Source organism: Schistocerca americana, chromosome 2 (genome assembly GCF_021461395.2).
Source record: "Schistocerca americana isolate TAMUIC-IGC-003095 chromosome 2, iqSchAmer2.1, whole genome shotgun sequence".
NCBI lineage: Eukaryota > Metazoa > Arthropoda > Insecta > Orthoptera > Acrididae > Schistocerca > Schistocerca americana.
Genome location: NC_060120.1, coordinates 475,453,305 through 475,478,937, shown reverse-complemented (window position 1 = coordinate 475,478,937; position 25,633 = coordinate 475,453,305). Strand labels below are relative to the sequence as shown.

Here is a 25,633-nt window from a genome sequence, read left to right as displayed (position 1 = left end):
AAAGGTAGTAAGACAAGTGCCCCCCCCCCCCCCCCCCCCAAGGAACCATGTACCTTGCTGTTGGTGGGGAGGCTTGAATGCCTCAGCGATACAGATGGCCGTACCATAGGTGCAACCACAACGGAGGGGTATCTGTTGAGAGGCCAGACAAATGTGCGGTTCCTGAAGAGGGGCAGCAGCCTTTTCAGTAGTTGCAGGGGCAACAGTCTCGATGATTGACTGATCTGGCCTTGTAACCCTAACCAAAACGGCCTTGCTGTGCTGGTACTGCAAACGGCTGAAAGCAAGGGGAAACTACAGCCGTAATTTTTCCCGAGGGCATGCAGCTTTACTGTATGGTCAAAAGATGACGACGTCCTCTTGGGTAAAATACTCTGGAGGTAAAATAGTCCCCCATTCGGATCTCCGGGTGGGGACTACTCAAGAGGACGTCGTTATCAGGAGAAAGAAAACTGGCATTCTGCGGATCGGAGTGTGAAATGTCAGATCCCTTAATCAGGCAGGTAGATTAGAAAATTTAAAAAGGGAAATGGATAGGTTACAGTTAGATATAGTGGGAATTAGTGAAGTTCGGTGGCAGGAGGAACAAGACTTTTGGTCAGGTGAATACAGGGTTATAAACACGAAATCAAATAGGGGTAATACAGGAGTAGGTTTAATAATGAATAAAAAAATAGGAGTGCGGGTAAGCAACTACAAACAGCATAGTGAACGTATTATTGTGGCCAAGATAGACACGAAGCCCATACCTATTACAATAGTACAAGTTTATATGCCAATTAGCTCTGCAGATGATGAAGAAATTGATGAAATGTATGATGAGACAAAAGAAATTATTCAGGTAGTGAAGGGATACGAAAATTTAATAGTCATGGGTGACTGGAATTCGATAGTAGGAAAAGGGAGAGAAGGAAACGTAGTAGGTGAATATGGATTGGGCGTAAGAAATGAAAGGGGAAGCCGTCTGGTAGAATTTTGCACAGAGCATAACTTAATCATAGCTAACACTTGGTTCAAGAATCATAAAAGAAGGTTGTATACATGGAAGAAGCCTGAAGATACTAAAAGGTATCAGATAGATTGTATAATGGCAAGACAGAGATTCAGGAACCAGGTTCTAAATTGTAAGACATTTCCAGGGGCAGATGTGGACTCTGCCCACAATCTATTGGTTATGAAATTTAGATTAAAACTGAAGAAACTACAAAAAGGTGGGAATTTAAGGAGAGGGACCTGGATAAACTGACTAAACCAGAGGTTGTACAGAGTTCCATGGAGAGCATAAGGGAACAATTGTCACAAATGGGGGAAAAAAACAGTAGAAGAAGAATGGGTAGCTATGAGGGATGAAATAGTGAAGGCAGCAGAGGATCAAATAGGTAAAAAGACGAGGGCTAGAAGAAATTCTTGGGTAACAGAAGAATAATTGAATTTAATTGATGAAAGGAGAAAATATAAAAATGCAGTAAATGAAGCAGGCAAAAAGGAATACAAACTTCTCAAAAATGAGATCGACAGGAAGTGCAAAATGGCTAAGCAGGGATGGCTAGAGGACAAATGTAAGGATGTAGACGCTTATCTCAAGAGGGGTAAGATAGATACTGCCTACAGGAAAATTAGAGAGACCTTTGGAGAAAAGAGAACCACTTGTATGAATATCAAGAGCTCAGATGGAAACCCAGTTCTAAGCAAAGAAGGGAAAGCAGAAAGGTGGAATGAGTATATAGAGGGTCTATACAATATTATGGAAATGGAACAGAATGTAGATGAAGACGATATGGGAGATACAATACTGCGTGAAGAGTTTGACAGAGCACTGAAAGACCTGAGTCGAAACAAGGTCACGGGAGTAGACAACATTCCATTAGAACTACTGACGGCCTTGGGAGAGCCAGTCCTGACAAAACTCTACCATCTGGTGAGCAAGATGTATGAGACAGGCAAAATACCCTCAGACTTCAAAAAGAATATAATAATTCCAATCCCAAAGAAAGCAGCTGTTGACAGATGTGAAAATTACCGAACAATCAGTTTAATAAGCCACAGCTGCAAAATACTAACGCGAATTTTTTACAGACGAATGGAAAAACTAGTAGAAGCCAACCTTGGGGAAGATCAGTTTGGATTCCGTAGAAATGTTGGAACATGTGAGGCAATACTGACCTTACGACGTATCTTAGAAGAAAGATTAAGGAAAGGCAAACCTATGTTTCTAGCATTTGTAGACTTAGAGAAAGCTTTTGACAATGTTGACTGGAATACTCTCTTTCAAATTCTAAAGGTGGCAGGGGTAAAATACAGGGAGCGAAAGGCTATTTACAATTTGTACAGAAACCAGATGGCAGTTATAAGAGTCGAGTGACACGAAAGGGAAGCAGCGGTTGGGAAGGGAGTGAGACAGGGCTGTAGCTTCTCTCCGATGTTATTCAATCTGTATATTGAGCAAGCAGTGAAGGAAACGAAAGAAAAATTCGGAATAGGTATTAAAATCCATGGAGAAAAAATAAAAACTTCGAGGTTCGCCGATGACACTGTAATTCTGTCAGAGACAGCAAAGGACTTGGAAGAGCAGTTGAACGGAATGGACAGTGTCTTGAAAGAAGGATATAAGATGAACATCAACAAAAGCAAAACAAGGATAATGGAATGTAGTCGAATTAAGTCGGGTGATGCTGAGGGAATTAGATTAGGAAATGAGAGAAAGTAGTAAAGGAGTTTTGCTATTTGGGGAGCAACATAAGTGATGATGGTCGAAGTAGAGAGGATATAAAATGTAGACTGGCTATGGCGAGGAAAGTGTTTCTGAAGAAGAGAAATTTGTTAACATTGAGTATAGATTTAAGTGTCTGGAAGTCGTTTCTGAAAGTATTTGTATGCAGTGTAGCCATGTATGGAAGTGAAACATGGACAATAAATAGTTTGGACAAGAAGAGAATAGAAGCTTTCGAAATGTGGTGCTACAGAAGAATGTTGAAGATTAGATGGGTAGATCACATAACTAATGAGGAGGTATTGAATAGAATTGGGGAGAAGACGAGTTTGTGGCATAACCTGACAAGAAGAAGGGACCGGTTGGTAGGACATGTTCTGAGGCATCAACGGATCACAAATTTAGCATTGGAGGGAAGTGTGGAGGGTAAAAATCATAGAGGGAGACCAAGAAATGAATACACTAAGCAGATTCAGAAGGACATCAGTTGCAGTAAGTACTGGAGGAGGAGGAGGATATTAGTGTTTAACGTCCCGTCGACAACGAGGTCATTAGAGACGGAGCGCAAGCTCGGGTGAGGGAAGGATGGGGAAGGAAATCGGCCGTGCCCTTTCAAAGGAACCATCCCGGCATTTGCCTGAAGCGATTTAGGGAAATCACGGAAAACCTAAATCAGGATGGCCGGAGACGGGATTGAACCGTCGTCCTCCCGAATGCGAGTCCAGTGTGCTAACCACTGCGCCACCTCGCTCGGTGTAAGTACTGGGAGATGAAGAAGCTTGCACAGGATAGAGTAGAATGGAGAGCTGCATCAAACCAGTGTCAGGATTGAAGACCACAACAACAACAACAACAGTTCCTCCCTGGCTTATGCTCAATAGTTCTTCCATAGTTTCTACTCTCCTTCATTTCTCACACTTCCTTGTGCGATATAGAACCATCTCTGTTCTTATACCTACGTATAAATACACTCCTGGAAATGGAAAAAAGAACACATTGACACCGGTGTGTCAGACCCACCATACTTGCTCCGGACACTGTGTGAGGGCTGTACAAGCAATGATCACACGCACGGCACAGCGGACACACCAGGAACCGCGGTGTTGGCCGTCGAATGGCGCTAGCTGCGCAGCATTTCTGCACCGCCGCCGTCAGTGTCAGCCAGTTTGCCGTGGCATATGGAGCTCCATTGCAGTCTTTAACACTGGTAGCGTGCCGCGACAGCGTGGACGTGAACCGTATGTGCAGTTGACGGACTTTGAGCGAGGGCGTATAGTGGGCATGCGGGAGGCCGGGTGGACGTACCGCCGAATTGCTCAACACGTGGGGTGTGAGGTCTCCACAGTACATCGATGTTGTCGCCAGTGGTCGGCGGAAGGTGCACGTGCCCGTCGACCTGGGACCGGACCGCAGCGACGCACGGATGCACGCCAAGACCGTAGGATCCTATGCAGTGCCGTAGGGGACCGCACCGCCACTTCCCAGCAAATTAGGGACACTGTTGCTCCTGGGGTATCGGCGAGGACCATTCGCAACCGTCTCCATGAAGCTGGGCTACGGTCCCGCACACCGTTAGGCCGTCTTCCGCTCACGCCCCAACATCGTGCAGCCCGCCTCCAGTGGTGTCGCGACAGGTGTGAATGGAGGGACGAATGGAGACGTGTCGTCTTCAGTGATGAGAGTTGCTTCTGCCTTGGTGCCAATGATGGTCGTATGCGTGTTTGGCGCCGTGCAGGTGAGTGCCACAATCAGGACTGCATACGACCGAGGCAAACAGGGCCAACACCCGGCACCATGGTGTGGGGAGCGATCTCCTACACTGGCCGTACACCACTGGTGATCGTCGAGGGGACACTGAATAGTGCACGGTACATCCAAATCGTCATCGAACCCATCGTTCTACCATTCCTAGACCGGCAAGGGAACTTGCTGTTCCAACAGGACAATGCACGTCCGCGTGTATCCCGTGCCACCCAACGTGCTCTAGAAGGCGTAAGTCAACTACCCTGGCCAGCAAGATCTCCAGATCTGTCCCCCATTGAGCATGTTTGGGACTGGATCAAGCGTCGTCTCATGCGGTCTGCATGTCCAGCACGAACGCTGGTCCAACTGAGGCGCCAGGTGGAAATGGCATGGCAAGCCGTTCCACAGGACTACATCCAGCATCTCTACGATCGTCTCCATGGGAGAATAGCAGCCTGCATTGCTGCGAAAGGTGGATATACACTGTACTAGTGCCGACATTGTGCATGCTCTGTTGCCTGTGTCTATGTGCCTGTGGTCCTGTCAGTGTGATCATGTGATGTGTCTGACCCCAGGAATGTGTCAATAAAGTTTCCCCTTCCTGGGACAATGAATTCACGGTGTTCTTATTTCAATTTCCAGGAGTGTATATAAGAAGCGAGAAAAGAAAAAAAAAGGGACGATGCAGAACTGTCATATACCAACCATACAATATGTGCATCTACCCAGATGTACACGTCTTTATTCCCCTTCAACCCTTGGCAGTTCTGACATCGCTTTAGGTTTCTAGCACATAATTTTCATGTTTGTGTCTAAATGTAATTTTTTGTGTATGTCTGTGTGTTCATGCAGCCTGATTCTTCGGCCTACTTATTTGAAATAAGTTGAAGGTTACAGGAAGCCAGGGAGAATGAGAAGGACTTCAGCGATATAAGTATATGCATATGGAAAGAGGGAAAGATAGACTGGTACTCAGATGGGAAGTAAGAAAGAAAAAAAATAGAGATGGTTGCTAAGATTGAAAGAGAAAAAGAAGACAGCCCCAAAGACGGAAAAACCCTTCCCAACTCCCTTCCCCAGGATCCCTACCTCGCCGGTACTTTAGTGCGAAGCCAGAGGACGTATGATGTTAAACGTCTCCTGCAGAACAGACATTCTCACCTTCACCTTTGAAGACCCCGAAGAAAAATCTTAGCAACACGTATGGAACGGCAAATGGTGAAGAATCAGTCACACTTGTTTGCGAGGATTGTCTGAAAGGCGTGTGTGTACGTGTAGTGTTAGTCATGTCTTTACCTACACTACCCACCCCTTTCAAGATCAATACAAATGCTCCCAACTACATCACATCTCATAAAAGATATAAACGTTCTTTAAAAATAGAAAATTATACACTACAATAAGATAATTATTTCATTAGTCACCCCATATTATATTATTCTTAAATATAATATTCTATTCTGTTCATTCCATCTTAAAGTCAGTGTGTTTACATAGTACCATCATATTATACCTTCTATCAGAATATTACTCTGTACGTTCCATTTTATGTTTAGAGATCACTGTTTATTCATGATTCTCTTAAATTAGTCACAAACTTTTAGTCATATTTAGCCACTTAAATACTAACATGATAGGATAGTTTAAGAGGTTACAAATAGATTACAGAATAGCTGAAGATTTGAAGGGAATTTGGTGTAGAAAAACTAATGTGGAAGTAACACTGAAAATAACTCGGGAACCAATGGTCATCACTTCACCCGTTAACACAGAATGTTAACGTCCCTGGGGAATATACAACTTTAGGTCCTTTATGTCTTATTTTCCCTTTTCCGATCCAGTTATAGGATCCACTAAAAATAGTGTCTTGGGATGGATTACTGTTTGTACCCAGAAAGGTCCATCATATTTCCGAAAAAATTTATGTAACTCTTTCTTCAGGGCCGAGCTCTGAAGATGCTGCTTTACAATAACTAGATCATCAAATTTATATTGTGGTTTGATAGCCTTCTCATTATATTTGCTCACTTGTTGTGCTCTGTTAAGTATGTTCTTGCAGACCATTTCTTGTTTAAGAAGTAAGTTGTCTATAGGTTGCTCCAGCCACACGAAACATCTAATAAGGTGTTTCCCTAAAAAGGGTTTACCTATTTCCTCCAAAGGTGTTAGTCCAGTTGATAGATGTGGTAATTCATTTAAAATAAATTCAAAGTTTAACTTTCGTCGCCCGTGACATATGTTTTTCGTGGCAGTAGGTGTAGCATAGTTTTCCAGTTTCTTTCACAATCCTCTCACACAGATTTGAAGATAGGTTATAGTTCGATATTAATATTTGACTAAAAATTGCTTAAACTCTTTATTAATAAATTGAGGATCATTATCGGTGAAGAACTGCCTCGGTTTTTGTACTTCCACAAAATATTGTTGCATACGCTGAGTTACAGTTGGTGTATTTGCTTTCTTAATATGGTATAACTTAACATACTTAGACCAACACTTTATGAGGACAAAAATATGGGCCACTCCTCCTTTTCCTTTTGGAACTGATCCAAATAAATCTGCAGCTGTTAGATCGTGTAACACTTCAGGAATAATTGGATACATTTTGTACTTAACGTCAGTGTTACTCTCTTTCACCTTTTGACAAATTTCACAAGTTTTAATGATAGATGTTATTCTATGTCCCAGCTTTTTAAAGCAATAGAACTTATTCATGTGAGCAATACATTTCTTTATTCTGAAGTGTCCATACCCCTTATGAATGTACCACACTAACTCGTCTTCTACTAAATTCAGTATGCATAAATGGCAACGTTGGGTTGTCTTACCATCTCTCCAGAACAAATGATGTCCTATAATCTTCCACTTTCCATCTTGATTATGAGCAACGACTTCCTAACACATATAGTGAATATTTCTGTAAAATTAGGATCATGTTGGATGTTATTTGTTATTTTCTGAGCCAATTCTTGAACCTTGTTAAGTGGATATTCTAGTGTTAAAAAATTAGTTGCAAAAATTACGCCAGGTCCTTCCATATGCTTTAGTTCTTTCATGCCTACTGGTAGCAGAGGCAAAGTGTCGGGTACAATATTCTCCAAACCCATTATATACTGGATTTTAATGTCATGTTCTTGAAGAAACAACATCCACCCCATCTACTATGTAGTAATCTACTATTCATTAAAAATGACAGAGCTCGGTGATCTGTATAGACATATATTTCAGACCCTATTTATGGCATCAAGTGCATCTGCAAAGGGTAATAATTCTTCTACCATTTTCCATCCACTACACAATATATCCTTTCTGGCATAAATGGTTAAACTTCTTCTAAGAATCCTAACCAACCCTTCTTCTTCCCTCATTCAATGCCAATCAAAATATCTTCTCATTGTACCCCAGGAATTATTGTAATATTTTGGGTCCCAAAAATTCTATAGTAGTTTCTCCTGGGCCTTGGCTGACCAATACTTTTCTTTGAACTACTTCTGAAAGTCTGCCCAAGAAGAAATGTTTTCAATGTTTACGGTACCCCACTCTGAGGCTTCCCCCAAAAGATACCCCACTGCAAATTCAATATTTTTTGTGTCTTCCCAAGACTTGGGTAATGCTTGGTTAAATCACTTCAAGAAGTGAGATGGGTGTACCTCCCCATCCGACTTAAACTTAGAGAACTGCCTTGATAACCCAGAATTCATTCCCCACTCTAAATCAGTCATGACTTCACAGGTTAACACTACATTAGCGGAAGTACCTCTGTTCCCTACTCAGTCCTGCATAAGTTTGAATTCTTTCCATAACTCATCAACATTTCTCTTAGTGTCATCAAGTTCATAGGATAGCTTTGTAGACACGTTGTCAGAGTTTACTTTCGCGGCAACTTTTCTGTCTATTATCTCCTCTACCTATTCCTCCAGATCACCGATATTTATTATATCTGATGTGTCTAGTTTTTCTTTAACATTTCTTTCTATGTTATCCACACGAGTGTTGATGTCTGCAATTTGCAATCGGACAATAGGGATCATCTTATCCTGTTTCTCTATGTTGGCTTTTTCGACAAGTCCCATTTCTACATTAGTACATTTATCTCCAATGTCAAATTCTAATTTTTTAGTTAAATCCTGAAATCGCTCATTCTGTCTTTGGTCAAACTCAGTAAATAGTTGTTCCAACATGAATATTCAAAGAACTGGTGAGTTCACTCTTTAAATCTAATTTCACATTTTCTACCTTATTACTTAAAGAGTCAAATTCAGTCTTTAACAAAACTACATTAGCTGCTTGACTGTTCAAGGTTTCGATTTGGCCACTTAAAACCTCACTCTGAGCATTTAATTTGATGTTCAATTGTGTATTTACTGAATCTAACTTAAGACTTTCATCACTTAGTTCTTGTCTTAAAGAGGCATTTCGAGTGTTTAAATCTGTTCTTTGAGCATCTAACTTAACATTTAGTTCTTTTCTTAAAGAAGCATTTTGATCACTTAGTTCTTTTCTTAAAGCCGCTGAATCTGCTCTCTGGGCTTTAAGTAAATTCACTACCTCAGACCAGTCTGACACCTCCTTACACACTGTCATAGCCATGGCTGGTTCTGAAGTTTCCCCTGATTTTTTAATGCTATCCCTATTGATTTTCGACCTAGTGATCGTCTAATACAACTTCACCTCTAAATGTACTAACTACAGTACTATAGTCTTTGAACAGTTTCCTCTTTCTTTTTATTTTCTACTCGAACAATTATTGTTGTTCGCTCACCCGGCGTAGAGTTTTATGCTGTGTCAGTGAGCAAGTGTAGAATCAGCACCGGTGAATAGCACAGGTGCCAGCAGCATTGAACACTGGTTGCGGCATCAGCATGCGGACGTGAAGTCAGCAGCAGTGAACATCAGCCGTTGCAGTCAGCAATGGTGGCGGGTTACTGCATCGGCGGCTTGTTACTGTGTGTGTGAGAATTGCTTCCTCCTCACACATAAATCATCTTAATTGAAAAGTTGAGATCTTCCCTACGTTCTTTTGACGTTATTACCTTCTCCCCTCTTACATTGTGTTGCGTTCACAACTTTCTTCTTTGGTTCAGTAGATACAATGCAATTACTAGAAACAGTTTCTCAATCTTGTTATGCCTGGTTGCTATGGCAACTCCAATACCTTCTTCCCATTTTTGGCTTACAATTTCCCTTTTTCTTTGAGTCCTGTCATGGTTGCCACATTCTAACGCTTTCTTGGACGACAAGAGACAGTGCTGAGTTGGGTTGCACATCTCGCATGTCTCTTCCAGTTGACTCATACGTTGTGCGTGCAGCCGATTCTCTTCTTTGGGTCATCAGCTACGTCGCTCTCACCATTTAATTCTTCTCCGAATACTTTATCAGGTTAAAGGGAATAATATTAACCAACTCTCTATTCTTGAAATAAATCATGTTCTCGTCGAATCTTTTCAGTTCAACAACAATATATTTTTAGCTCTCATCCCCAAAGTAACAATTATTCTATACAAGCTCCAGCTAGACAACTGGTTCCAAGATAAATGTCAGAATCGACAAAACACCCATACAATTGCATATGTGTTGCCCCATGCAGAGCCAAGACATGAAGTAAGAATCTCAATATATGCTTCATCTGTCTCTGACTTTTTTATATAAATTCCAAGGCGCTGCTCATCTGGCGCAGCTCCTGGCTTCTCATGACAGCTGTCCCTCCTGTGCACACAAATGTGTGTGGCACAGTAAAACAACGCTCTCACCTTCGTCATTAAAATATCGGTTGTTCGAGACGGAGAGCCTAGTGTTTCTAGAACTTATCCCAAGTTCTCGAAGCACTACAAGTTCTTATTTCTTTCCTAGTTTCTTTTGGAAATTCACAGTAGGGTTTAAACACAGTAGGATAGCTCAGAAGCTTCGTAAGTTTGTCAACGACTGTTTTAGACGATTGTGGAAATTAAACAGTAATCTGCCAGTGGTACAGCATCACTCATAAGTTCCGCTCTTTCAAATGACTGTTACACATACAATCTCCATTTTGACGTACCTGCAAATGTTTAATTTCTCACTATGTATGTATAAAACTTACTTTTGGATGAGGAATCTGCAAGTTTCTATAAACTTCAATGCATCAGCAAAAACAATTGACATGTTGACAATACTTCCCTAACCATTGCACAGGAAACTGTGCACTGTTAACAGATTTCATTTTCAATAGGCTCTCAGCAAAACTGGGAAAGGAGAAGAATAAGAAGAAGAAGAAGAAGAAGAAGACGATGGAGACGAAGACTGATAAACACCAAGTCTTCAAATGTAAGTTGAGTGGTTTCCTTGTGGTACACTTCTGTCCAGTATGATAATTTCTCACAATAGTTGAGAACTTCTCTCTGTAACATATTATTTATTCATATACTCTCAATTTTTCCTGTTTTATTGATTATTTACTTTCTTTTGTTCATAACTTCTCTAAATCAGCATTTTGTAAACAGTATTGACTTGTTCCACGGTTGAGTAACCTTGGCACACACGGCACTAACAAATAAATATTAGAAAATACAGTTCTAAAGGCCTACCTCCATCTTTAGCCAATTTTTTTTGTTTTGTTTTAGGACACAAAAATAACTAACGTCGTATGCACCCATGTCAGAATCTTAGAACACTAATATGAAAAAAGAGTTAAAAAATGACTACATATTAAGCCTAATCAATGGGCGGAAAGAGAGCTAAGAACAAGGACTTCCTCTTGGAAAAAGGTCCATAAAATAAGCCGTGGAGACAACAGAGGTTCCAAACTAAAGATTAAACTCCTTTCACCATATTGTTACAACAGATAAATAGTAAAATACAGGTTTGCTAAAATGTACAATACCTCAGACAGCAAACATACATTAGAACATAAATGGTTAAAAAAAAGAGGCATTTGATCAGGAAATGGTGAACTGTCAAAGGTTGATGACAATTAACACAAAGTGGTGGGGAGTTACCACTTAACAAATGGTGATGGCTAAAACAGTGCCCAATATGCAACCTAGCTAAAATGGTCTTCTTGCAGTGAGAGAGCTGAGAGGAGGATGGCCAAACTGCTGGGAGAGGTTTAATTCCCCGGAGCTTGTTTCTGAGAGGGGAAGACCAGTGGTTATGCCAAAGTGACACCATCTGCTGACAGACAGCAACACAGATATCAGAAGCAATGGAAGAACTAGCAACCTTGACAGCACCATCAGCAGCCTCATTTCCTGTCAGATCAAACTAGCCAGGATCCCACATAAATGTCACAGTGATTCCCTTAAGATGGAGCAAGTGGAAGCTTTCTTGGAGCCGTTGCACAAATGGATGGAATGTGTATAGCACTCAGAGGCTCTGAAGGGTACTGAGAGAGTCGGAGCTGGAGCCGATAACACAACTGAAAAGCCTGTGTCACTGGCTGTACTGCGTGGCCTGATACAGGGTGAAGAGCTCTGCTGTAAATATAGAGCAGTGTTCCAGAAGCTGATACCAAAAATCATCTGTGCCAATGGCGAAGGCATACCACTACCACAGTCTGAGAGCCATCAGTGCCCACAACGGTACTATCACTATGTTCTGTGGAAAGGTTGAGAAACTTGCAGTGATAGATCTTATCTGGAGTAGGTTCCTTAGGAAGTGAATAAAGTCCTAGGTGAACACAGGCAACTGCACGAAGCCAAGGTGGTGAAGGGTTCACACCAATTGTGAAAGTGGCAGATAGCATGAAGTTAATTTGCCGGAGCAATAGCCAAAAGTGAACTCCACAAGGTAACGGAGAAGAGTGACATGCCCTATATTGGTGGTCAAGGGAGTCACTGAAGAGGGAGGCATAGGACGATTGGCCAGGCATAGCAGACAAACAGCATGCGTATCTGCTGAGTAGAATATCACACCAGTATGACAGCAGTAGTTCAGCAGCTTCTGCCTAGACACTCTCAACCGGGCTGGCGTAAAAAACACCAATTGTCAAATGGATTCCATGTTGGTGAATTGTATTTAGATAGCACAAGATGGGCAGATGCACTCTCTGGGACCAAGGTCCATTCTCCAATTTCTGGCCTGACTGTAGTGGACCATGTCAACGTGTCACTGTGGAGCTCATTGCAATCTCCAACACATTAGGCCACTATTTTGCATAGATTTTGATCTCTACCCACTATCACCCTGCCTTCCTCCATTGGAAACAAGTGGGGGTTGCTTTGGTGACATCCTTCTCCCCTGAGAATCATGAATTCTACAATGTCGCATTTACTATGAGGGAGCTAGGTCACGCTCTCACTTCATTCTGATTTTCCACCCCAGGGCTGGACAATGATGTCATTCAGATGTTGCAGCACATTTCTCTTGCAGGCAAGCACTTTCTGCTTCATACATACAATCTTATCTGGGCAGATGGCACGTTTCCCAGATGCTGGCAAGAAGCCACTGTTATACCCATACCTAAGCCCAGTAAGGACAAGCACCTTACTTCCAGCTAATGCCCCATTTCTCTCAACAGCTGCAATTACATGGTGATGGAACATATGATTCATGCCCGGTTGGTATGGTGGCTCAAGTTCTGCAATTTACTAACCGCTGCACAATGAAGATTCAGAGAGCACCATTCTGCAGTTTACCATCTTGTCAAATTATTATCCCATGTCACGAATGATTTTCTGCAGAAATTCCAGACTAAGGCTGTGCTATTAGATTTGGAGAAAGCCTGTGATCTGGAGAAAGCCTGCCGGACTGGTATCCTCCGTACTCTATACAAGTGGAGCTTCCACAGCCACCTACCTTGTTTCCTTCTAGATTTTTTCATGGTCCTTGTCGGTTCTGCCATTAGGGAAAGCTTCAAGGCCACCATAGTCAGCATGGTTCCCCCATATTACAGCCAAGGTCAGCCACATACTGCCTCCAAACACAGCTTGTACATCACACATGAACTGCATTCGTAGTCCACGAAAAACATTTGGACCACCCATTAGCTGCTGCTTATTAAACTGACCAACCAAGTCAATCTCTATTGCTCTCAATGACTTGTACAGAGGAACACTGCACCACAAATGGCGACGATATGCACATCACACAGGCATTGCAGAAGCATGTTAACACAAGTGAACATAGCAAACAAACACCCAGCATCCGCACTCATCGACATTCGCAGAATGAATGACGCTCCGCGCTGCGGCGCAGGTCACTCCTGGCAGGCTGGAAGTGTGACGCTTATCGCTCCCCTCCACCGAGCCACAGGCGCTCCCGAGTCCTTATCGCTGACATCATGTCCATGTTATAGCACGGCTGGGGACAAGAAAAACTAGAGGCCCCGGCCCCCCTGGTGGCCAATAAAGCTAATGTACCTTTAAACAAAAAAGAGAGAAGAAGAATAAGAAGAAGATTGAATACGAAGACATTTTCTTGTGTTGAAATTTCATGAATCCAACCATACTTAAAAGTAACAGTGATTCCAGTTCTGTGATTCCATGCACACACTGATTACTGTTATTGTTTCCAAGTCACATTGTGTCCCATCACTAAGTAACATACTGTTTATTGGATCCATAGACAATGGTACAGCACATGAGTGGAGTCAAATTTATATCACAAACATGGAAAACTATACCTATGTATAACAAATAGAATTTAGCAAATTATAATTTTATATTTCAGTATTGTTGGTCTTTGCCACATTAAATTACGATTTCAGAGTTCATTTCTCTCTTCTTCAAGAACATACTTTGTGGCTTACATATGCTAAATCTCATTGTGTACGCAGTATTCCATTGCAACTTGCCTTACACTGCAGTAGACATAAAATCATTTATACTATAGAAAGTTTTAAATCAAAAATTTAAGGTTTTTTAAAAATCTTTTTATTGCTTCTCTCTAAAGTTTGACCAGAAGAAGGGATCGGTTGGTAGGACATGTTCTGAGGCATCAAGGGATCACCAATTTAGTATTGGAGGGCAGTGTGGAGGGTAAAAATCGTAGAGGGAGACCAAGAGATGAATACACTAAGCAGATTCAGAAGGATGTAGGTTGCAGTGGGTACTGGGAGATGAAAAAGCTTGCACAGGATAGAGTAGCATGGAGAGCTGCATCAAACCAGTCTCAGGACTGAAGACCACAACAACAACAACTCTAAAGTTTGTAAAGTGTTTTTCCTAGAGGTCACGGCCCTATGTATGATGGCATTTATTTGAATTTCATGCTGTTGTGTGAACTCACATTAGAAGTTCTCTTTCCTTATGTTGTGGTTCAACCTCGTCTCGATACCTTGAGTATCGAGTACATATTTGAATTATGTGTGGCATAGTTCATTTAGGTATACATTTCAAAGTGTTAATATTTTAAGTGCTGTAAATGTGGGCCAACATGATTCTCTACATTTAAGGCTGCCTATAATTCTTATGCCTCTTTTCTATATTTTCATTTGGAAGTGTCTCCCCACAGAATTATGGCACACCTTAATGTGGAATGAATTAATGCACGGTAAATCATTCTGACAATATCCCTGTGTTTCAGATAGTTCAATCTGAGCAGGACATACAGACTTTAGTCTTCCATTTTATATATTCTAGCTGGCTATTTCAATTTACGTTTTCATCAACTATTATAATCCCAAGAATTTTTTTGCATATGGAGGTTTCTGCTATAAATCCATCTATGTACACATTTATAGTTAAACTGCATTAGTTATTTAGTATGAAATTTGAACGAAGTGTTTTGACAATGTTGTTACACAAATTAATTTCAGCAAACCTTAAGATAGTTTTATTTACTCCCAAGTCTGCTTTTATTTCTAGATTTCCTGTGTCATTGTCCTTGAGTAGTTGGGTTGCACATCTGCGTAACTAACTATATTGCCATAACTGAGAAAGTTTGGGATGTGGATAGGTATAAAAATAAGACCAATGGGCCAAGTATGGGTCCCTGTGGGACAAAGTTTAATTCTATTTCAGATTTTATTCTTTCCTATCATTTCTGTAACTTTTACACATAGTCTTCTGTTTTTGTATATGACTGGATCTAATCTCCTGCCTGCCCTCTTGTATCATGTACATCTAACATTGAAACTGTTATGGTGTCAACAGTCAAAAGTCTTTATGTTTACACATTTATTTTTAGAGTAAGTTGTTTATTACATTCTCAATCATATATATGACTGCATCTATAGTAAGCATATATTCATCTTCCTGGAAGCCAAACTGCTCTCTATTAGTTACCTCATATTTCATCAGAAATGCATAATCTCATTTAAATATATATCACGTGACTGATAGAATGGCTATGAGCGTCTATAATTTTCCTTCTTTATATATTTGCTTCATGAGGGCTATCTTAAAGCAATCTGGAAGTACTGATTCTGTGAATGATGTTCGATTAGTTGCATATGAGGTTTCTTGAATTCCTGCATAAAATACATAATTTCCAGATATAGTATTACATTTTGTTTTAAGTTTTTATTATCTGTAGCATTTCTTCTTCTTGTCACTGGAAATAATGCCACAGTTTTTACATGATTACTTGTAAATGATTTCCAAGTGTTATTGTATCTAGAATTTTTCCTCTTAGTCCTCTTGGTCTATTGTGGCAAAACAATCATTGTTGAGACCCATGGTGCAACATTTTTTGGTGATTCTAGTATTAGTGTTTGTCACTAGTGCTAGTATATGAAGGTAGTAAGAAAAGGTATATATGTGTTATTTTATAAGCCAGTGAAAAAAAAATTTTTTTTCAACATTTCCCATCCTTCATTCCTAACTTTCAGCCTAAGTGCTGTCAGTTTTCGTTTCTCCTTTGTTGCACCTTTTTTTCTTGTGTTACAATAATTTAGGCTTATTTTTACTGCACTGCTGTTCTACAGCTGGTTTGAAAACTCCGCTGTTGCAATGAAAATCAAACAGCTTCCAGTCACCTCAGGACAATACAGATCCTTTATGGTTCTCTAGTGAATCTTATACCATTCTTCCTGCAAAAACAATGGCAACTCCAGGTAACAAAGATGGAGGTCTAAAGCGATCATGCACTATTCTCTATACAGAGACCACAAAGGCTCAATAATCTTGAGATCTAGTGATAGTCATGGTGACTCATCCTCATGCTCAAAAAACCAGTCCTTGATGTGAGCTGTGTGAACAGGGGCCCTGTCGTCTTTGAACATATGTGAAACAAACATTTTACCCCAGGATGGATCTGATCAGTTACAATGATCACACAATCCTTGACAATAAAGTGTCCTTGCAGAGTAACCATGGGGGCCATGGTGATATGGCTGCCCAAATCACCAACGCCGTCCTCTCGCTTCAGTCTTGGGACGTAAACTTGACCAGAAGTTGAGAACAGTGTGACAAGACTCATCTGACCATGTGACAATCTTCCATTGCCCCCATAATCCTGATTTTATGGCTTCAGCACTACGATTTCCCTTTACGGGAATATGCATTGTTGACCAGTGGTTCTGGAATTCCAGCTCACCTGCAATTCCCTGCTTACTGAACACCCTTTGCGTGCACACACAGCCTTTTTTTTTTTTTTGCTAGTGAGTTCACAAGTTGATATTTACTCATGCAATGACTTTTCCAACTGTCAATATTTTAGTTTTTCCTCTTCAATGGCGGTCACAAACACAAATACACTTTCTTCATTGAGTTCACCTTGTAACACAGTGGATGATGTTTTCCTGCTTTCCCTGTGTACAGTTCATATCTTCTATATACAGCCTCTGTTATTACCAAACACTTGGGATACTTTGATTACAATACATGTACCAAACAGTTGCCCATGTTCTAATTCACTTAGCTCTGGAATAATGCACTCACTGCTACAGATAACACTGCTCTAACCATGACTGACACTTGCAACATACTGGGAACATTGCACAGCTAGTGTTTGTGGTCAAATACAACAGTGTGACCCACAGGCTTGGCTAGCAACTGCATTTATGTTCAAGAATGTATGTCTTGCAGTATTTTCATATATTTGTACAAGTCCTGTAGATGTTTAATATGTACATATAATTTGCTACTGTAAGACATCTAGGAAAAGTTAGTCAATTCCACAATCAGCACATCACAGAACTGAGTCACCAACCACACCACAAGTCAACACTACTTTGTCCTGGCCTGCTGCGAGAATAGTTTCTCCCCACAGCAGCCTGAGGAAAACTGGCCTTCACATCACCACAGGCCAGTCCTGCTGCGACAATTTTCTGCGCAGCAGCTTGAGGATGAGCATCTTCACATTGCCTGAGGCCAATCCAGCAAGTCAGGTAAAAATAACCCCACACAGAGAGCTACAACAGGTATAACATTTTAATGTTTAACCTGCATACATGGCAACTAAGGAATGCTCGATAGATAACAGTAGCTACACTAAGATCTAAAATTTCGAGCTCATTTGGTACACAAACAGATTGTTTGTTACAACGGCAAAGCGCATAATGTTAATGAAGTATATGTATTATTCTTTAAGATCTTCCATAAATGAATTATTGTCTGTCTCTTAGTAACATTAAAAGCATTCTGGCAATGTAACTACTGCGTTTCTATTATTAATGGGAAAGTCACGAGAAAAACAGATTTTCATAACTGTAATTGATGAAGTTTACGTACAATCGATTTCTTCTTCTTAAATTGTCTTACATATTTACGTTAAGTTATGAATGAGTACAGACATTGATGAACGTATATCACACGCATAACTAACCTCGCTACTTTCGGCGACTGCACCGTAAGACGCTGATCCATTGTCACACAATAACCTTCTTCGTTCCATTGTATTTCCAGCCACTGCCACAATTTACTGTGGTGTCTACATCTAGCTCACCACCTTGCCTACAAGTTGACGGCACATGACAACTGAATCAGCTGCTTACAGTAGCGCGGGTATTTTGAAAGACGCAAAAACAATCGCTGATGTAACACGTGACCTTGTACGAGCATCATAAATGTCGATACATACTCGGTGCTGCTTATTTATTCTAATTGCTTTTAGGCGCAATTGACATACTTTGGCTTCTTTCTGAAATATGTACTCGTCATCCTGACAATTAACGACTTGACATCCACATACAAAAAGGAGACCCTCCATGCCTGTACGCCGCACTTGCATGGTGAAAATCACAGAAAGTTCAACTGCCACCTATGCGAGGTGATTTATTCTAACTGCTTTTAGACGCTACTGGCATACTTTGGATTCCTTCTAAATATCTGTTCCTCGTCCTGACAACCAGCTATTTCACAGCCACTTCTCTTTTATATGCATTAAAAGAAAGAAATAGAGACCCTCCATGCCAATACACCATACTTGTTGCATTGTGAACACTACAGAGAGTTCTACTGTCACCTATGAGAGGTGGTTAGTATCTCTAACGAGGAATATCACAAGATGCAGGACTTCGGTGTTGTCTGGACGTCTTGTTGCGATCACCAACTAGTGTGGCTCCATCGCCAAGGTAATAGAAAGCGATTAAAGAAAGTGGTTGTTGGTCAGAGGGAAAAAGCGGCACTGCAAGTATCGTCGGGGAGAAAACCTCTGCGACAGTCTGTACGGATAGTATGTAGAGCTAATGGCTGGTTTATGCTCCCAGCAGCAATAGTTCATGCACGGGTGTAAGAGTATGTTCATACTGGGCAGATTACCGTTGTTGCTGGGCACTGACGATATCTCATGGGTATAATTCATCTTTCTCTATCATTAGAGGACTAAAGGTTGATTATATTTCATTTGTAGCAAGAAGAGACAGCGGAATCATCATAATAATGTGAGCAAAGGGAGAAATCGGCACAATCAGGACCACCGACTCGTTGCTTACAGGATCGTGCATGACTATGAATCGATATTTCCATGCATGTATGGGCTTTGCAATGCAATGATCCTTTATAAGGCATCGGATTTTGTGTGATAAATTTAGGATAAATGCAGGTTCTATTATTGACGATGTGATATATACTTAAGGCTGCTGCAGTGGCAGCCAGTTAATAGCATCACCATATCAGCAACATCCAGCTTAACTCGTTGCTCACTCTCGCAAGAAGCTGCAAAATTATTTAAAAATCAATGTTAGGACAAGGAATTATGATACTAGTAAATAAAAACATCATCTCCATCAAGTTCATAATATTAATCTAAGTACGAAAGCCAGAATGTAATCACCTTACGCTAGTGTTTCAGACAGAAGAAGTGCTACAAAGAGAGTGTTATAGAAAGATGAGTTTGATTCCCCAGTTGTACACACACACAATCACACACACACACGCACACACACACACACACACACACACACACACACACACACACACACGCACGCACACACACACACACACACACACACATATATATATATATATATATATATATATATATATATATACCCTAGCCGAGCCTCAGGTACAGGGCGGGTCGCAGGTGGCGGATAGCGAACGATCCATCAGATATGGTGGACAGCTGCGAATAAGGGGAAACCCAAATAAGCAGTCCCGGACCGAGGCGGCAGCATCACGAGGGTGTGGGAGGGTGACTTTTGGCAAGGGTCACACTCATTCAAAAACCACAGAACCCGAAGACGTTGCTGTGTCATGGCGAGTAAGTGCCGCCATTACAATAAGCACTGTCAACACCCAAATCCAGGACGCGTCTGAAGTGGGAACCATCGGCATCCTGGTCAGCGTCTGTTCACACAATGTGCGGCTGGTCATAATGCGCCAGGAACTAACAATCCCTGGTTCTAAACACCCAGTGGAAACACTGGACCAACTTGATTACAAGCAAGTATGACTCGTGCAAGTAATAACAACATTACCCCAGGTGGTAACCAATCCACCCATCAACAGATGGCAACCAGGAATTCGGATTCTGCGGAACCTGGACTTACACGATTACATCAGAGAAAGTCGGAGCTCTCTGGCAAACTTCCACTTAAAACACCTACATACATTGGAACCTTTAACATAAATACATTAATCCAACCAGGAAAACTTCTAAACCTTACAACAGAACTTGAAAAGCAAAAGATAGTAATACTAGCTTTACAGGAGACACGTTTTACAGATGAAGAAACATCAGATTATGGCAACTATCGCATCTTTAAGAGCAAGATGGATAAACGAATCGGAAGAGGAGCCCCCCATCTCGGGATGGCGTTTATCATACACAAGAGCGTGCTCAGCTCCATCAAGGAAGTTGCTCCCGTAAATAATAGGATAATGACGATGCGCTTACAATGTGCCAACAAAACATACACAATGGTTAATGTTCATGCTCCCACAAACGGAGACAACAAGAAAAACCCCATAGAAACAGAAAAGTTCTGGGAAAATTTGGAGAATATAATGGCCAAGATTCCAAAAGATGATACAAAAGTTCTACTCGGCGATTTTAATGCCCAAATTGGTAGAGAGAAAATCCACCAAAAAACCGTAGGCAAATATCCTGCACATAAATTTACCAATAAAAATGGTACAAGGCTCGTCGAACTATGTAAGCAGAATAACCTGAAGATAATGTCAACATCTCTAAGAAAATGTCCAAGAAAACAAAAGACATGGAGATCTCCTATACAACAAATTGGCGAGTTTCAAATAGATCATGTGGCGATTTCATACCCAGTACAAAAAGAAATTTACGACGTCCAAGTACGCAGAGGAGCAAACATTGATTCAGACCATTACCTAACTAGAATTAAAATCAAGTTTACAGCACGAAGAAGTCATCAGAAGAAAACAGAAATACAGAAATATGACACCAAGAAGATTAAAGAATCTAAAGTAAAAGAAGAATGGGAGAAGGAAAAGGCAAACACATGGGAAGAATTTCATTCTAAAATCACGCGAATAGCTAAGGAAACTATTCCCTTGAAAAAGATATTCAAACACCCTTGGTGGGATTCAGACTGTGAAAATGCATTGGAAAGGAGAAAAAAGGCATTTCAAGAATATAACAGTAAAAAATCACAAGAAAGTCTACATTTATTTAACGAGGTTAGAAAACAGGTTTCAAAATCTATTAGGCAAGCAAAAAGGAAGTACACAAAGGCACAACTGGATGCCATAGAAGAAAATTTCCAAAACTATAATACAAGAGACTTCTACAGAACTTTCGCAGATAAAATACGAGTATATATCCCTCAAAATTTATGTTTCAGAAAACCAGATGGTAAATTACCCCTAACAAACCAGGAAAACTGTCAAGTATTGGCTCAATATTTTTCTAACCTACTAAATTGCCCAGAACCTAGTTTAAGGTTTCCCAAAGAAATCAGTGCCAACGCTCAACCGGATTCATTACCACCAACACAGGAAGAAATCAAATGTCGCATTAAAAACTTAAAAAATAATAGAACATCTGGCGAAGATGGCATTGTTGCAGAGCTATTAAAAAACCTAGGACCAAAGACGTTGCAAGAGCTCACAAAAATAATAACAAAAATATGGGAAACAGAAAAATTACCAGAGGATTGGAAATGTGCCTTTATCCACCCGTTACATAAAAAAGGAGACAGAACAAATGTCAATAACAACAGGGGAATCTCACTTTTACAAGTCACCTACAAAATTCTCTCAATATGCCTTCTGAAAAGAACACAAGAGCAGCTGGAACGCCAAATTGGTGATTATCAAGCAGGCTTCCGCCCCGGTCGCTCATGCATAGAACAAATATATAATTTAAAGACAATATTAATACACAAAGCAATTAGAAATGCCCCCATAATTTGTACATTTGTAGATTTTAAGAAAGCCTATGACTCAATTGACCGGCAATCTTTGTTTAACATTTTAGAGGAACTTGGACTTGACTCCAAAACACTAAGGCTTATCAAAGAATCACTGACAGACACTGTATCTAAAGTTAAATTCAGGGGAGAAATCTCTGAACCTTTTCTCATAAAAACTGGAGTACGTCAAGGTGACGGGCTATCTCCACTTCTGTTTAATATAGTCCTGGATAAAGTCATTAAGGAATGGGAAAAAGAATTAAAAAATCAATCCTACTGGAAACCAATCCATCTTGGTAGAACCAAAGACAACGTGGAGATATCTTGTTTAGCATTCGCGGATGACTTGGCCATACTTGCAGATGATGAAGAAATCGCCACCAAACAAATAGAGATCCTTAAGGAATGTGCGGATAAAGTAGGTTTACAAATTTCGTTTCAAAAGACAGAATTTTTCTGTACGAAATTCCATATACACAGTTTGAACACAAAATATGGAAAAATAAATAGAGTAAAACATTTTAAATACCTAGGTGAAATTTTGGAGCCAACCGGAGGAGAGAAAGTTGCACAGAAGATCAGACAACAGAAAATGAAGAGAGCATATGGTATGAAATATACAATAAAAAATGCATCTCCTCGAACACAAAAATCAGACACTACTGCGCAGTAATTAAGCCAGCAGCACTATATGCTAGTGAAACGCTCACACTCCACACAAAATGTGATTTAGAAAAAATACTAAAAGAAGAACGCAAAATTATGAGAAAGATTTTAGGTCCAAAATTAACAGAAGAAGGATACCGGATACAATCAAGAAGAACCACAGAAACTATATCAAACCTGGCAGCAGACATAAGAAGGCGAAGATTAAAATTTTATGGACATGTCACTAGACTTCCCCCCACACGACTCACCAACAGAATTCTCACTTACATAGAAAAAGTCAAATCAACAACACCATGGATTAGCCAAGTAAAATTAGATTTACAAAAAGTAAATATTGAACTTAAAGATGTCAAAGATAGAAAAACTTTTAGAAATAAGGTGGAAAAGTGGATTGTATTGTCGGAGAAGGAAGCACTAAAGGGACCAGGAACAAAATGGACAGAAGAAAGAAAAAGAAAACATGGAGAACGAATGAAAGAAGTATGGAAGAAACGACGTCAGAAAGCTTTGCGTGATCCTTCGGGGTCCATTCGCGATAAGTAAGTGTATATATATATATATATATATATATATATATATATATATATATATATATATATATATATATATATGTGTGTGTGTGTGTGTGTGTGTGTGTGTGTGTGTGTGTGTGTGTGTGTGTGTGTGTGTGTGCAGCTTCCTTGCTGTTGTCAGTTTGTGGGCTGCATGAGCACAACTGGCGTGCCATTCAGATTTACTGCGATATATGAGATCGCTGATGTATTGTCTGTGTGCTTAGTTTAAGCTTGCCATAGGTGTTGTAGGGTGTATAATAATTAGGTGTTATTTATTGTTGTTCAAAGGAGAAAGACTTATAATAGGTTAAGTGAACATTTTAGAGACTTTAATACTTTAAGCCACAGTATTCGGAAGCGGCAGCAGCCGAACAAGGAAGGCCGACATGTGTGTGACATTGGTCACGTTTCTGCTCAGCGTGAGAAGGCCGATAACCAGTGGATTTTGCACAGCAGCTGTCAGCACTTCGACAGATCAAAGACCGAGCAGATGGGCAATGCTTCCTTGGAGAACAACGGCCAGCGCTGTTTGCATATTGATGGTCAATGCTCCAGGAACTGCCAGCTTAATGAACACACGTGCATGACATATCTGGCGATGCAAAGGAGATTACAGGGCGATGCCCGACCACACCGACATAGAGGTAAGACAATGGAAAGCCAGCACGTGTGTCGACATCGATCATGTTTCTGCCCAATGTGAGAAGCGTAGATCAACGACCAAAAAGTCAGTCGCCACCCTAGAAACTTGGCGACACTGGCAAAAATACCAAATAAATACCTCCAACAAATGGGCTTGAGGTGGTGCTTTGAAGAAGTCCTTCGATGGGAGAAAGAAGACTCAAAGAAATGGCTAGTCAGCGAACGTCGTACTTCGCTACAACGACTTAGTTGCTATGCTGCACCAATAAGTCAACGCAGATAATGCCATTCCAGATGTTACCAGAAATAAGTTCCTGTGGTACCTACCCAGGTAGGTGGTGAGGGCGAAGGGACTGCGGCCTCAACAAATGGGTCACCTGTGAACTTAAAGATTGATGAACTCCGCCAGAAGACGCCGAACCTGTGGGACACTGGTTTGATACCGGGTTGGAGCACCCCACGCCATCCTGTAGCCACTTGTTAATAACGCAACGAGCGAATTCACAAGAAGGCAGCCACCGCTGCTGTGAGTCATAGGCACTCTACTGAATGGTGGAATACACTGTCACCGTTGGCGTGCCACTGCAACACGAGCTGTCACAGCATCAGCTGTTACCAAAGTCTGCATGTCACGCCGCTCGGCCACCATGAGGAACTGAGCGAGTTAAAATACAATGTATTAGTCTGTTTGTATAAAGGGACTTATATCTCAATAAATGACTGTTATTGGAACCACCAATGTTTTACTCACACCTCACCAAACGAGCCCACTCCGCCGCCCACAATGTGTCGCTTTCCTACCTGCCATCCCTGACAAAATAATGACCTTTGTTCCCATCTGTCACTGACGCTCAATATCTAGTGTCACTTAACCCTGACCTGCTACAGTTGTTAAGAATCACTAAGGCATAGTGGTTTTGGGCAATTATGCTTCCAATTATGGTTATGACCACAGTTACCCACATCTGTGAGTAAGGGATTGTTTGAATGTCTCTAGTTCCTGTACAATTGTGTGGCGAATTTCTTGAATATCTCCATCAGGGTCTCAAGTAAGAAGTCATTGTGCATTTCCATGGCGTGTGTATGAAGAAGCAGTGTTTATGATTCGTCGAACCTTGGTTCCATATGACCTCTAGATGGCGCAGATGTGTTGGAGATGCATAACTTCAGACTGGAGCTGCGAATGTCATCATTGGTTTAATAGGGGTAATGTACATGGCCCGTGATACCCTTCTGTTTAGTGTACTTTTGCTGTTAAGCGTTGTACAGAATTGGTTAAGCCCTACAAGTGCTCTGTTGGCAACATATTTTATATGGTCCATTCAAGCCATTTTCCGATCCAGCCACACACCAAAATACTTCCCTGTGTCGGGGCTGTACGCCTCTTTACATAATAGTCAGTTATACATCAGCGTCAAGTGGGTGACCTACATAGCAAAATTACAGGGGCCACTCCAGCAGACTACAGCCATAAGGTTTTTGCAGTAGTAGGTCATAACATTCCATTGTATTGCAATCCTAAACACAGCTCAACAGTGCGTTTAAAGAGACAAAGCTCTCTTCATCAGGTTGTAAAACTTAGCTCAGAAGGTTTTACACACCTGCTGAGCCAGCAGGTGGCAGTGTGGT

At 40.9% G+C, this 25,633-nt stretch overlaps 1 protein-coding gene across 1 annotated transcript in view; it reads right to left on the bottom strand.

The window, feature by feature from the left end:
- Positions 1–18,321, bottom strand: part of LOC124595397 (H(+)/Cl(-) exchange transporter 7) — a 186,752-nt gene extending 168,431 nt beyond the window's left edge. The window contains exon 1 of the mRNA XM_047134124.1: positions 18,134–18,321. Within this exon, the coding sequence (XP_046990080.1) occupies positions 18,134–18,202 (69 nt within the window). The 5' untranslated portion in view covers positions 18,203–18,321. The remainder of the gene's footprint in view (positions 1–18,133) is intronic.
- Between the last annotated feature and the right edge of the window lie 7,312 nt (positions 18,322–25,633).